Source organism: Dermacentor andersoni, chromosome 8 (genome assembly GCF_023375885.2).
Source record: "Dermacentor andersoni chromosome 8, qqDerAnde1_hic_scaffold, whole genome shotgun sequence".
NCBI lineage: Eukaryota > Metazoa > Arthropoda > Arachnida > Ixodida > Ixodidae > Dermacentor > Dermacentor andersoni.
Window position 1 is genome coordinate 141312862 of NC_092821.1, and position 13247 is coordinate 141326108.

The 13247-nt window shown below is 44.4% G+C and overlaps 1 protein-coding gene across 5 annotated transcripts in view; it reads right to left on the reverse strand.

The window, feature by feature from the left end:
• Positions 1-13247, reverse strand: part of Not3 (CCR4-associated factor Not3) — a 56135-nt gene that overhangs the window by 32826 nt on the left and 10062 nt on the right. For all 5 annotated transcript variants that reach the window (XM_050173814.3, XM_050173813.3, XM_055067898.2 and 2 more), the window contains exons 2-3: positions 7858-7925; positions 5330-5404 (exon numbers count right to left, since the gene is read on the reverse strand). In XM_050173814.3, coding sequence (XP_050029771.2) covers positions 5330-5404; positions 7858-7925 — 143 coding nt within the window. The remainder of the gene's footprint in view (positions 1-5329; positions 5405-7857; positions 7926-13247) is intronic.

Here is a 13247-nt window from a genome sequence, read left to right on the forward strand (position 1 = left end):
CAGCCTAAAGCGCACGGTCAAGACAAGGCTACTGCTAGAGCAACAAGGTGAAGAAGTTTTGCTTTGCTCACAGAACGTTAGCGAAAAAAAAAAAGAAAAGAACGAGCTGTGCTGTTCAGGAATTAAGATCCAGCGCAAGAGGATGCAGACAAATGAAAAGGGAACGCAAACACAGTACACTAGGATCGATACACAGCACCTCCATAAAATCTTACAGGGATGAATATTTAAAGCAGGTACTGTATCAAAGCTCTGCTGATTGTGCACGCTGAAATCAACAAGAAAATGAATGTAAACGAGCAAAATGTGTAGTACTGTAAAACACTGCAGCCAGCACGATACTACCGATCGTTGCCAGTGTCACTGCCATTTTCCCATTTGCCATGCGTCTCTGCGACCGTAATGATACTAATGATATAGACAACCACAGGCTTTTCTTTCTTATCCTTTCCCTACTTTAGTGCTGGTTTTTAATCATGAAGCCCCAGACCCACTCATCTTTCACATTAACCAACTGTTGTATATTAGCATGGAAAAGAACCAAGACAGAAACAGAAAATAAGCTCGAAATGAACACGCTAAATTAAGACAGCTAACTAGCCAGAAAGATAGCGAAATAAAAGTGGTTGCTGTTAGAAATATAACTTTCAAGTTTCACGTTTGTTTAGACGTCCTCGCCATAGATGGCACAACTGATATGAAATGTATTTAGCACGGGTTGCTCTTGTAGAGGCAGGAAGTATGCCAAAAACACTCTGGCGTCGCACAGGGTTGTGCTAGTTTCTTCGGAAGTGGCAGTGAAAGATTTTTGTAGCTTGTCCTAATACGCAACTACTATTCCAGGAATTCTGCATTACAGGGGGGGGGGTGAGGGGCAGGACATCAAATGAACAGCCTAGTTGATGTTGCCAGCTTGTGGTGCAGAGATCAATCAGAAAGGACACGGAGCTATTACTGCAGTAACTACCCACACTTCACTTGTCTGCCAGTGTAAAGCATTGGAAGCAGTACCATCAACATGCAGACCTCCACTCTTATATTTCCTTGACAAGAACACCCATGCAACACAAACATCTCACGCGTTGTTGTTGTTGTTGGACAAGGCTACTAGCAGTGCCACTACCATTCACGTGCACCATAACCCAGTACAGCAACCGACGGATTTTTCGGACTCTGAAAATTCAGACTTGATGGATATTCAGGACTTCATATATGCACCATCAGGGTTCCCATAGAGCTAATGCATTCTCACGATCCGAGCCGGACTCCAAGCCATGTTTCCCATCTTGGACGCAACCACGTTGAATATTCCGCTGGCTTGGCTTCCAGTGGCTAACACTATTAATATGTTTTTTTTTTTTTTTTACCTGCACTTCGTGCAGACTCGTGTAGATGAGTGTAGTGTCGGGCAGAAGGTCTCCAAATTCCCATTCGCCCCTCAAGGCGCAAGTGTCAACTAACAGGCAGTGGGAGGTTTGGCTTGCTAGCCAAGACTTAGAAAGCCAGAGAGCTTGTCTCGATCAAGCCCCAGTGAACAACAGAGACCAGTGGAGCCCTAGTCTGAGGGACCCACCCACCGCCCAAAACCAGAGAGAGAATGCTTATACCACTACTGCCGGGCAGAGGCTACGACGTCGTGTAGTGCACTTCACACGCTGGGCTGTAGATAATCGGAGCAGACTGCACGTCGCATTCTGCATCAGCAGAAGACGAAAAGCGCCCGACTCCATACTTCGCCTGACTTCGCACTTAATGGCCGCATATGTGCCCTGGCCTGAAACTAAACGCCCATGTACGAGTTCCCTTTCACCAACAAATCTACACAAGCTGCAGCTAAATACATTGCGAATATGCAGTGTACGAAGACGACAACTCAATGCGTATTACACAGTGCAGAGTCTGAAACAGCCCGCACCATCCGTTAGATAACTATGTTCTTTGAAGATTAGCTCACTTTCCTCTGCGATACATGGTCAAGCTGGCAATTCGCTACCGTCTTTACAGCAAATATTCCCTGTCATCGCTTTATCAGCATCGTTAGTACCAGACAATATGGCGCCATGTGTTTGCAATGCCAGCCTGTTTGTTTGTCGTCTTCTGCCTACACTCGTTGAAACCGCTGTGTAGAAAGTGTTGTTTTCATGCTACACTACAGCTATAAAAAAATCGCTTCGTGTAGGTAGGCAGAGCTAGACTTTTCTACACCAAGCAAAGAAAACGGTGAATTCTTATGCTAGCTACACTCGTGTAGCCAGCGTAGGTAAAATAAATAGCCCTAACAGAGAGCGCACGTCATCCTTCCGTATCGAAGGCCATGCCAAGTGCCCGCTCAACCTTGGCTGACAAGATGCTCCATGGGGACAGCACTTTTTCTTTTTTCTGTCTTTTTATCAGTCAGCACTGTTGTCTGAATCACTATGCGGATCTGTATTATTTTTTCCTCCAACGTTTCAGCTGCTATTTTGCTTGTGGTGTGTCAACTGAGCAGGCGTGTGCCAGAGACATTGCCGCATCTTTGTGCGTGTGTGTTTGTGGCTTCGCATTGGTGTGATCGGCACCATCTACTGTGCCGTTGCGAGGGCCAACTGGTGGGAAAAAATGTGGCTCCTTTCTTCGATTTCCATGGCAAACCCCATTGGTGGAGATCGCCAACGCGGTGACGCTCTTGTCGACTGTGTACGGAGACATCACTCTTGCACAGACCCAAACAAACCTAATCGCCTCAAGGCGTAGTACGAGGCAGGGCATTATTAGTTTCTTTAAGCCGCTCTAGGCTTAATAAATTTATTATTTTTTTATTTTTTGGCTGAATGAGTTTTTCGGGCCGCTAGATTTTTCTGACTATATTTCGGTGCTCGTGAAGTCCGGAAAATCGGTCGGCTACTGTACTTTTGTACAGAGTAAGACGTACATGGGCTAGCTCAATTTTCTAATAGGAGCAACCATTCCCTGCCACTACGCGATACTGATTGCTGTCGTTTTGTGATATTGCAGTTAGGCAACACAGACTGCTCGCAAATTTTTTTTTTTTTTTTTAGATGCATAAGAATGGAAAGATCGGAGAGAGCCTGAGAAGTAAAAATAAAAGAAGACGTAGAAAAAAAAATTAGCAGCTTCATTGGTCAGTCCATTTGGCTACAGACCTGGAAAATTGAGCCCTGAAAAGGAAGCCAGCCAAGCATGTGGCATTAAGGATGTGTTCACCGCTATACAACACTACAATACTAAGCTGGTTCTACAATAAGCACAGCTGCTACAAGCATTTTTTCCAGATAGTTTCAATAGCTTATTAGGAAAAAATAAGAAAGAAACAGTGAAGAGATAAGTGTAGAGCCCAGAAAACTGTTTCCTTCACAATGCCACATAGCTTGGCATTCATAAAGGGAAAATCAGACATCCACCCGTTCGTAGCGATTGCTACAAAGGAAACCCATACGGGTTCCTCGAAAGAGGAACTCGTATGCTTCTTTCGAGGAACCCATATGGGTTTCCTTTGTAGCAATCGCTACGAACGGGTGGATGTCTGATTTTCCCTTTATTAATTAATTCTCTCCACCTTGCGGGTTTCCGCAGAACTATTACGTCAAACAGCTTGGCATTCGATGTAGCCATCCCCCTCCTTTTCTTTTTTTTTGTAAGGATCAAAAATCCAAGCTCGTGAACAATTTCTTTTCTCAAACATTCTAGCCAGTAAACCTAGTTCTCGAAGCTGCTTTCATCAACTTGCATCACCCCGACAACACCCTGGCCACTTTTTCTGCCCGTCAGGGCAGAAAAAGTACCCTACGTGGCACAAGATGGCTGGATGGTGCAGATAGCGCACACTCCGAAGGAGAAGCACAGCTGCATGTCCTTTCACACCGCATCGCTCCTGCCTATATTCATGAAGCACCGTCGTGTTGTTGACAAAGCGTCCGTGCATGCGAGGAACCCTCTACTAATGCCACAGGCACCTATATAACAGCATCTGAAGGTAGTGCAGATAATGATTTTTGAGACCAAAATCGAACACGATTCAAACAGCGCCAGAAGTGAAATGAATACCGAACACTTTCCAAACAGCTTCCAAATAATGAAACAGCCATTTTCACAATCTGCTTAAAATGATGTTCGCATCCCGATATCCAAAACGTTAACGATTTCCTGTCACATTGCACGTCATGAAGCGTTGTTTATTAAAAGCACGAATGCAGAATAAACAAATAAATAGTTTGTTTGCATATACATGGTAAAGTCTACGCAGTTTATGAAGTCCCTGAGCGCCGTAGCCGGCTCCGCTACATAAGTAAGTTCCCATGTTTTATGCCTACACTATGTCTGTGGGGATTAACTTTACCTCGCTTCTGCACCATTTTGTGTTTGACTGGGCATAGTTGACGTTCTGAAATAGGCAAATACTATTCATGTTTACGAATAATGAATATTCATTTTGCTATTCCTAAATTTTGAAGATTCGCACACCCCTTCAACAACCATAACACTGGCGCCTCATCACAGGCTGGCGTCTCGTCTGTGGGCTAGTGACCGGAGCACTTTGTCCTAAATTGCAGTCTTCTTTTGTTCAATGCAAACATTTGCACAGTTAAACTTAATTACTAATTCTACTTTTAAAAGCAGGCTGAGTAACTCGAGGCCGATTACAAATAACGTGCTGTCGGTCTCATTCATCCGAGATGTAAAACTTGTTCTAAATTACTTGCAACACCCAGCACTGATATTTGTACACAGACTCGCAGAACAAAGTTCTTACACCGGCACTGGAACATTCATTGCAGGAATTCGTGTCGGCCAAGTGAGCAGCTCCCAGAAGTAAAATGGCAAGTGGGTTTGTGCACTGAAGCCCACCTTTCAATGCTCCGACATGAAAAACTTCCATGTACAGGCACGGTCACTGCTAGCAGGAACACGGGTATGCAGGGCAGCACCCCGGGAAGCAGCACCACCGGCGCCTTGTGGCATCTTGGCAGACGACTCACCATAGCAGACGAATAGCCGGGCTTTTTGCCAATCAATTTGATTGCAGATGCGACACAACACTTTGCGAGGCGCCGGAGGTGGAGCACTCCACGGAGCATGCCACGGGGCTCCCATGTTCTTGCTAGCAATGGCCGCAGCTGTACATGTGCTCAAAAGCAGAAGAAAACTTACACTCAACAAATACGTAAAAAATGTGTACAAGTTATTACGGTGCCGATAAAGTCGCCATTAACATTTTTAGCTAGAAGACAACTTTTACTTTTAACTGCAATGAAAAATTAAACACCTGCTAGCTTTATTTGACAATACGTAAAAAGACAAAAAAAAAGGAAGAAATTTGACCATGTCTTACCTGGAGCTTTTTAATCTCTTTCTTAAGGTCAGCCTCATACTTTTCCTTTTGGTTCGTGTTGGTTGCATTGTAGACCTGAGAAAGGAAAGAATGCAGTTACCATGATAACATAAGAAAGGAAGCTTGAAAGACCACATTCCCTGGGCACATTTGCAAACTTTAAAATTGAGCCCTCTCTTATTGCATAATCGAAAGTGTTGTCCCATCACAGGAATGTGAATAGTATTGCCCCAGCAGGTGAAAAATGCCTCCAGATATTCTTTTCAAGCGAGAAAATGTGACATTCCCATTTCCTGCATCTTTTTGTTGTTCATATTGATGCCGCACAATAACGTCGTCAGACCCAGTGTCCGTGAATGACTTCTTTTAACCTTTCAAAATGACAACAGAAACGACAGGCTGATGTATTTTAGTGTAGCACAAACTGAGATGTAGGCTACACTATGTGTCAAGCATGCAACCATTTCGTTGCCACCAGTTTTTGAGAAGCTTGACGCGCTGTGCGAGACACAGTGCTGCATCATCACCGACGGTGAGAAATTAAGGTGTACATTTTCAAATGCCACCAGATGAAGCAGCATTGTGTTCAGGCAAACAAAGGACTTAAATACACTCATGGAAGTGCTGACCTCACCATGCGCCTATGCCATCTGATCACGGAAGCAGTCTTTCAGATTTTGTAAAAGAATGGTTAGCAACAACAACCAACTTTAACATATAGCATGTCACTAGGATATTGTTAGGTCTGACGAGGATGATACTTGTTAAATTGTAGGAAAGAGACATCAAAAGTAGAAGAAACTGAAGGAAAGAGGCTTTCGTGTTAGGAATTGACCAGTAATGTTGTTACACAGATCGAGACATTAAGCACATCAGAAATAATGACCAGATGACTTCGATAGTAGTAAGTGCTTAATTTATTAGCTATAGAACAACTATGGACATTCTAAAATAAGAAAAAAAAAAGATGACATTACAGCCACACAGTGTAGAAAGTTCCGTGCCAATCATTATCTTTGGTGGCTGGGTATTACAGGGCAAAATGTCATTTGGCATTGATGGAAAAACATTTGAGAAAAAAGAATTAATTTTAATAAATAAAAGCAAGGCAAATTGGAATGTTGAACACTATTCATGACAAGTTATTGTTTCATTAAAAAAAAAAAAAAACTCTGCCCAGAATGTCCAGTGAGGAGCTTTACTAAAACTTCCCTGACATTATGCATTTGATGAAAACACTAGCTAGCACACTAAAGAATAAATAAAAAATACAAAGCAGGATTTCATGGTGTCTGGTAGGTCTTTATGCAAATGATATGGTGTTCTTGCCAGTTTTCAGACCGAATCAGATTTATATAATGTTACTGCATAGCAATAGTATAACAATAACAAAACTACTTGTGTTTTTCTTTTTATCACTGAAGCACTGTTGTTGAGGTTGCACTGGCACATTAAAATGAACACAGCTTAGAAGATGCCCTTGCCAGCAGGTACAGCTGGTCGCAAAAGTTTAAACAACATGGCATTTGCAAAAAATAAAAGCAGAATTAGCAGAAAACTTGCATCCATAACCTTGAAGATAGTTTTAATTTGCAGTAGTTATGATCTATGCCACAATCTATTAATTAAATTACAATTTCCATGTTTTAACAGAGCATAAGTTCAACTTATAGTGGGATGTGATGGTCCCATAAGCTTTTAAGGCCAGGCACATGTTCAATGCTCGTGCCACTCAATTGAGTGCCACTGGGAGTTCTATCGGTTATATAACACAGGTTAGATGACCGGTGGACAATTAATGTTACAGAATGGGTGCCAAGAGAAGGGAAGCACAGTCGAGGCCAGAAGAAGACTAAGTGGGACGATGAAATTGGGAAATCCGCAGGCACTAGTTGGAATCAGTTGGTGCAGGGCAATTGGAGATTGCAGAGAGAGGCCTTCGTCCTGCAGTGGACATGAAATAGGCCGCCGCTGCCGATTATGATGATGATGGGAGTTCTAAATCTGGGTCCGTATTTGGTGTGACACCGCCTGATCATCTGGGTCCATATGCACACGCAAAATATGTTATGCTAGATGTGTACGTAAGAGCAGACGATAGGCAATCACCATGTTGGTTGGCCTGCTATTATTGAAGGCGGACAGCCAATGGCAAAGAGCATTTGCAAACAAAAAGCTTTGCGAATTCAGCCCCTCACCAGCTGCAGATGACGCTAACGTCAAGAAACAAAAATGATCAACCTCTATGTCCTGCAGTAACATCATAATTTATAAGCAAAACTCGCTGACATAGTTTGTAGCGTGTTGCCATTCAAACTGAGGGAATCATTCAGCAGAGGCGCCGCACTTCTATGGCATGTGGTGGGTATGTCGCTGCCTATGCTAATTATATACCATCGCCTTTTGTGTCACGGACACAGGAGCCTGCACTGAATACAATGCGCAAACAAATTCGGCTGTCATTACACACACACACACAAACACTTGCGCATAAACAAAAAATGCACAAGCCGAAAAATGTTTGTTACCTTTTGCCAAATGTCCTCGAACTGCTCCACGCCTTCGGTTACTTTCTTTAAACACCGTTCTATTTCTCCTGTGGAGAGATGAAGGGAAAAAGGGGGACAGAAACAATATTGGTAAATTTGAGCAAGAGCAACTGTTTAATCTGGCACAAGCAACAGACGATGGGACACACATACCATCAAAAGACACACCAATATTGTTTCTGGTAACTCTGCCACTAGAATTCCACCACACAATCTATATGCCTTTCTTTACCACTTTGGGCACGGTATGCACAACTATGCTGATGAAAATATTTAAAGCAAGCTGCATAGATCTTGGAACACTTTTTATTGGACCTGTGCTGCAAGGTTCAATATGTGTAAAGGGCTTAAGGCTGAGTATTTGCTTCCAGTGTCAATTCCGTCATGTAGCCAGGTTCACTTTTTTCCTTACATTGTGAATCACATTTTTTGAGTGGCCGGATAGGGGCTTACAATTGCGTTAGACGCGAAACAGTTTATGCTATCATATCTGACAATCTTGTAGCGAGTTCCGACACAGAGTGCACGTTCCGTAAACTTAAGAAATTGAAATTCTTGATCTGTTCTGCAGCCGTACGCTTTTGCCAATCATGAACGTGCAATAAAAGTGACGAAGCTTAATTGTCAATGGCCACAATTAATTGGTGCTAAAAATGGGTTAAACACGGTTTGATTTCTCTAACAGCGACGCTTGTTGCTTTAGAAATGTTTACACTAAAATGCACTACATTTTTGCTATGGCAGACAGCTGTGTGCCTCCTGCACATGTCAGTTCTCCGTCAAAATCAAAGAGGGTTACATCAACTTTAACGAAAGAGTTGTGGCGTAAAGTAAGTGACAGGAAAAACAAGAATGACAATATAGGTTGCCAACTTCCAGGTAAGCAAATTCGTAAACACAGGGACACCCTGAGGGTAATATAGATCTCCGATTACCCTTGTAGCGGGTTATTGCGCATGACCCACACTCACTACTTTGCCCTTAAATTGCATGGCTTTAGAGGAATGTAGAAGCGCAGGAACTTTGTAAACACGGGAGAGGGGTATAATTGGATACCTCTGGGACAGGCCTCTGCATAGCAGTGAACTTTAAAGATTAGATCAACGGTGATGATGCCAATGTGAAACTCGAATAAGGAAACGAGATCTGCAGAAATCGACGAGGTTGGAGGAAACGGAAAGAAAAATTCATCCATCCAAGAGTAGCACAATGTTACGAAAGAAACCCCAAACAGGGCCTCAAGAGACAAAGCCTTTCAAAGTTGAAGGAAACATTGTTGCAATGGCAATATCTGGGAATTCCTTGATAATTTGTAGAACAAAGAATCAGGCTGAATCAGAACGACAGTGATTTCCTACCTGCCTACATACCGTGCCTGGAAAGATTACTGAAGCGAACTTGAGCTCGGCATTTTGTACGTTTTAGTTTTTACATACATGCCAACCTATGAACTTCAAAAAAACCGAGGCAACACCGGAACGACAAGTATTTTTTTTTTTTAAAACCTTGCCCTGAGCACATGTTTTGTATTGACAATGATTTACCTTTATAGACTAAATGTGGCCACTAAAGCAGCGCCACACTCTGACCAGCACAGAATGACATGCAACATGCCGTTTTTAGACCACATTCACGTTTCAGTGACATTGCTGTTGCCCGTTTCGCATCCGCAGACATGTCTGAATAAACTTGCTTGAAGTGGGTACCCCTCTGGCATCCTTTCACATTCAGTATGGCCATAGGCCAACGAGCGAAACAATTTTGTGAACAGAAGTTATTTTTCGTAAAATATGACTTAAAATTCATATAATGTGGAACAAGGCCTAATTCATAAACATTACAGATAATTATGGAGAGTTGGCAGGCATGAGTTTAGTAAACATGACTTCCGCATGGAAGCCAAGTCTTTTATTGCCTTTAACTGCGCCACTTTGGCCAAAATTGTGCTCTTTGGCATCCCCAATATTCATATGGAACAGTCGCCACGGTGTGGTTCCACTGAAGAGGAGGAAGACAATGCGCTTCCAATTGATATAGTTGCCATCTTGGCCACCGTTGGCCTACGTGTAAATATATTGTGCATCAGTTACATGCAACATTATTGGTGGAGGTACATTTCCTGTACACGCCATGGAGCTTCACAGCGGTCACTACACCAACAATGCAACTTCGGCTCCTGCTTGTGGCCTTTCATCTATGCAAGCATCTACGCCTGAAGCCACGGACCTACGTCACAGTCCCTGTCCCTGCAGGATCCTGGCGTTTTCATTGGAGTCGGTGACACGTTCCTACAGCTCCGCTTGTATGAATGTGTCAGTGCCAGTAACAGGTGGGATCCGACTATTATGCTCACAAACATTCTTTTGTACCTCGACGGCACTCCACGGGCAGAGTTCCAGACTCATGAAGAGGAGATCACGAGCTGGGATCTCTTCAAAGAGAAGCTCCGCAATCTTTTTGGCAATCCGTTTGGTCACCAACTCGATGCATAGAAGGCCGCTGCCATACGCATACTGACGTCAACCAAGCCCTATGTATCGTACATTCTCGACCTCTTGGCCCTTTGTAGCAAGGCCCACCCGAACATGTCAGAGGGCAATAAGGTTACTCGTGTCCAGGCATTACTGATGACGTCTTCAATCTACTGGTGTTTAACAACATCACCAGCATAGATACGATCCTCAAAGAATGCCACCGTCTCGAGCAAGCTAAAAGCAGCTGAGCATCCCAGCACAGCTGCTACGTCATCTTGTGATGACCCCCTTCACCCAGCCCTCACAATGTGACAACTTAATCTGCAACATTCATCGTAAGGTCGAAGCAGCACAACTGGCGGCCGCTTCCAGTCATCTGATCCTACTCCGGCGACGATCTCCTTGATACAGGCCGTCACTCGCCAAGGATTGTTAAACATCAGCCTTCACTCCGTTCGTCCTGTGTGCTCTGAACCTCTTTATCCACCCACGTTCCCACCTCACTCCTTTCACTACTCTTATCAACAATGCAACCTGTCCAAATGGCACACCATTGATGACAAGCTGATGTGTTTTAACTGCCAACGCATAGGGCACGTCGTTCGCCACTGCCACAGCCGCTGAACTTCTGCAACACGCTATTTTTCTATCAACCATCCATGTCCCTCCAGTTCATCCTTTTCATTCGTTCCCTCTATGCCCAACCCATCATCTGACCCTGCGACACCTCTGACAAGACTGTGCTAATCCGCTCACCTTCTCCCTCCCGCCGTCAATCTTGTGCGTCTCTGTCACACTGTGCTCCTTCTCCGACCTACTCGCAGCATCCTTGAGCGGAAAACTAGATAGTGCAGCTTCTAGAGGTGGAGCAGCATTGACGACATTGGCTCAAAATCCTCGCTTGACCATACCCATGAACCATAATCTTGGACATTCTTGTTGACATTGATTGGCACCGAGGCACGTGTCCATTATGAGTGCTGCTCTTCACCGTCCGCTCAAGAAAGTTCTAATGCCTGCCCCTACCAGAGCCGTATGAGTCGTCGACGGAGGAACTGTCGCTATTGTTTGCATGTGCTCTGCTCGACTCACCATTGCCGAGAGAAACACCATCACCGTCATCGAGCACTGCCCTAACGACCTCATACTCTGTCTAGATTTGCTTGTCACTCATTCTGCCCTCATTCGACTGTTCAGCTGGCTCACTTCGTCTTAACTTCGCTCTCATTGCAGACCCTGCGGACCCGCCTCAAAGCCGTTTAGGCTGCATGGATTTTATTTACCAACCGCCTAAATTTGCGACACGTCGCCTTGTTTTCCACACCAGCTGTACCCGATGGCAATTACATGGTCACAACTACTCCGGCAGTTATACTTACACAAGGTGTTACCGTTTTGCACACTCTGCTGACAATTACTGGCAACCGCATCTGCCTTCCCCTTGTCAGTTTCGCACTAACCGCGCAAGTCCTCCCACAAGGAACCTGGGAAACAAGGCCGACATTATCACTCTGCAGGATGATCACGTCGAGCCCTTCACAGTTGACAATTGTTGCAGCTCAGCCCCTACCACGACGTCATCTCGCGGCAGCGGTATCGACATTGATTCTTTTTTCCTCTGACTTTACACCTGCTTAAGCTGAACCCCTCTGCAGCGTTCTTGAAGGCTATTGCGACATTTTTTACTTTGACAATGGATCGTTAGGCCAAACGACTGTCGGGACCCATCATATAAATATTGGCAATGCAAACCCGATTCAACGCCATCCACATTGTGTTTCCACGTCAGAACGAACAGTTATTGAATAGGAAGCAAAAAAAGATGCTTGCAAAAGACATTATTGAGCCTTCCTGTAGTCCCTGGGCTTCTCCTATCGTACTTGTCAAAAAGAAGAATGGAACATGGTGCTCTTGTGTAAAGTATCAGCACCTGAACAAAATCACCGAAAAGAATGTTTGCTTTTTGCCACATATTGATGACGCTCTAGACTGCCTGTACAGTGCCACCTATTTTTCTTCTATTGACCTACGATTCGGCTACTGGCAGATTGCCGGTGACGACATGGACCAAGAGAAGGCTGCATTTGTTACTACCCCAGACAGTCCTTATCAGTTCAAGGTGGTGCCTTTCGGCCTCTAACGTGCCGGTCACCTTTGAACGAATAATGGGCTCTTTCTTTGCTTCAGGGGTTCAAGTGGTCCACCTGTTTGTTGTATCTGGACGACGTCATCGTTTTCTCACCCACATTTGACACGCATCTTGATCTTCTCCCAGCGATACGTGATGTGTTCCGCCAGGTTGGTCTCCAGTTGAACTCTTCAAAATGTCACTTCGCACGCAACCAAATCATCATCGTTGGACACTTCGCAGATGCAAGAGGCGTGCGTTCTGATCCGGAAAAAATTCTTACCCTTACGAGCATTCCTGTCACAAAGTCTACAAAGGACATTCATAGTTTCATAGGGCTGTGCTCCTATTGGCAGCATTTCGCAAAGGATTTTGCGACCATTGCATGTCCCCTTACCGACCTCTTGAAGACGCCCTGTTTTCTAGGGGTGCTTATCATGCCACACCTCTTTTCTCATCTCCCTCCTCTCTTTACCATGCCTCCAATCCTGGCCTCAATGGAGAACTGATGCTAGTGGTCATGGCATAGGAGCAGTGTTAGTGCAATGCCAGCATGGACATTATCGCGCTATACCCTATGCCAGCCGACTTCTATCACCTGTCAGGCACAATTATTCAATCACAGAGCGCGAGTGCCATGCTCTTGTGTGGACAGTTGCCAAGTCTCATCCATACTTGTATATACTTGTATAGATGCCGATTCCGTGTCATCACTGATCACCACATTCTCTGCTGGCTATCCTCACTCAAGGACCTTACGTCCAGGG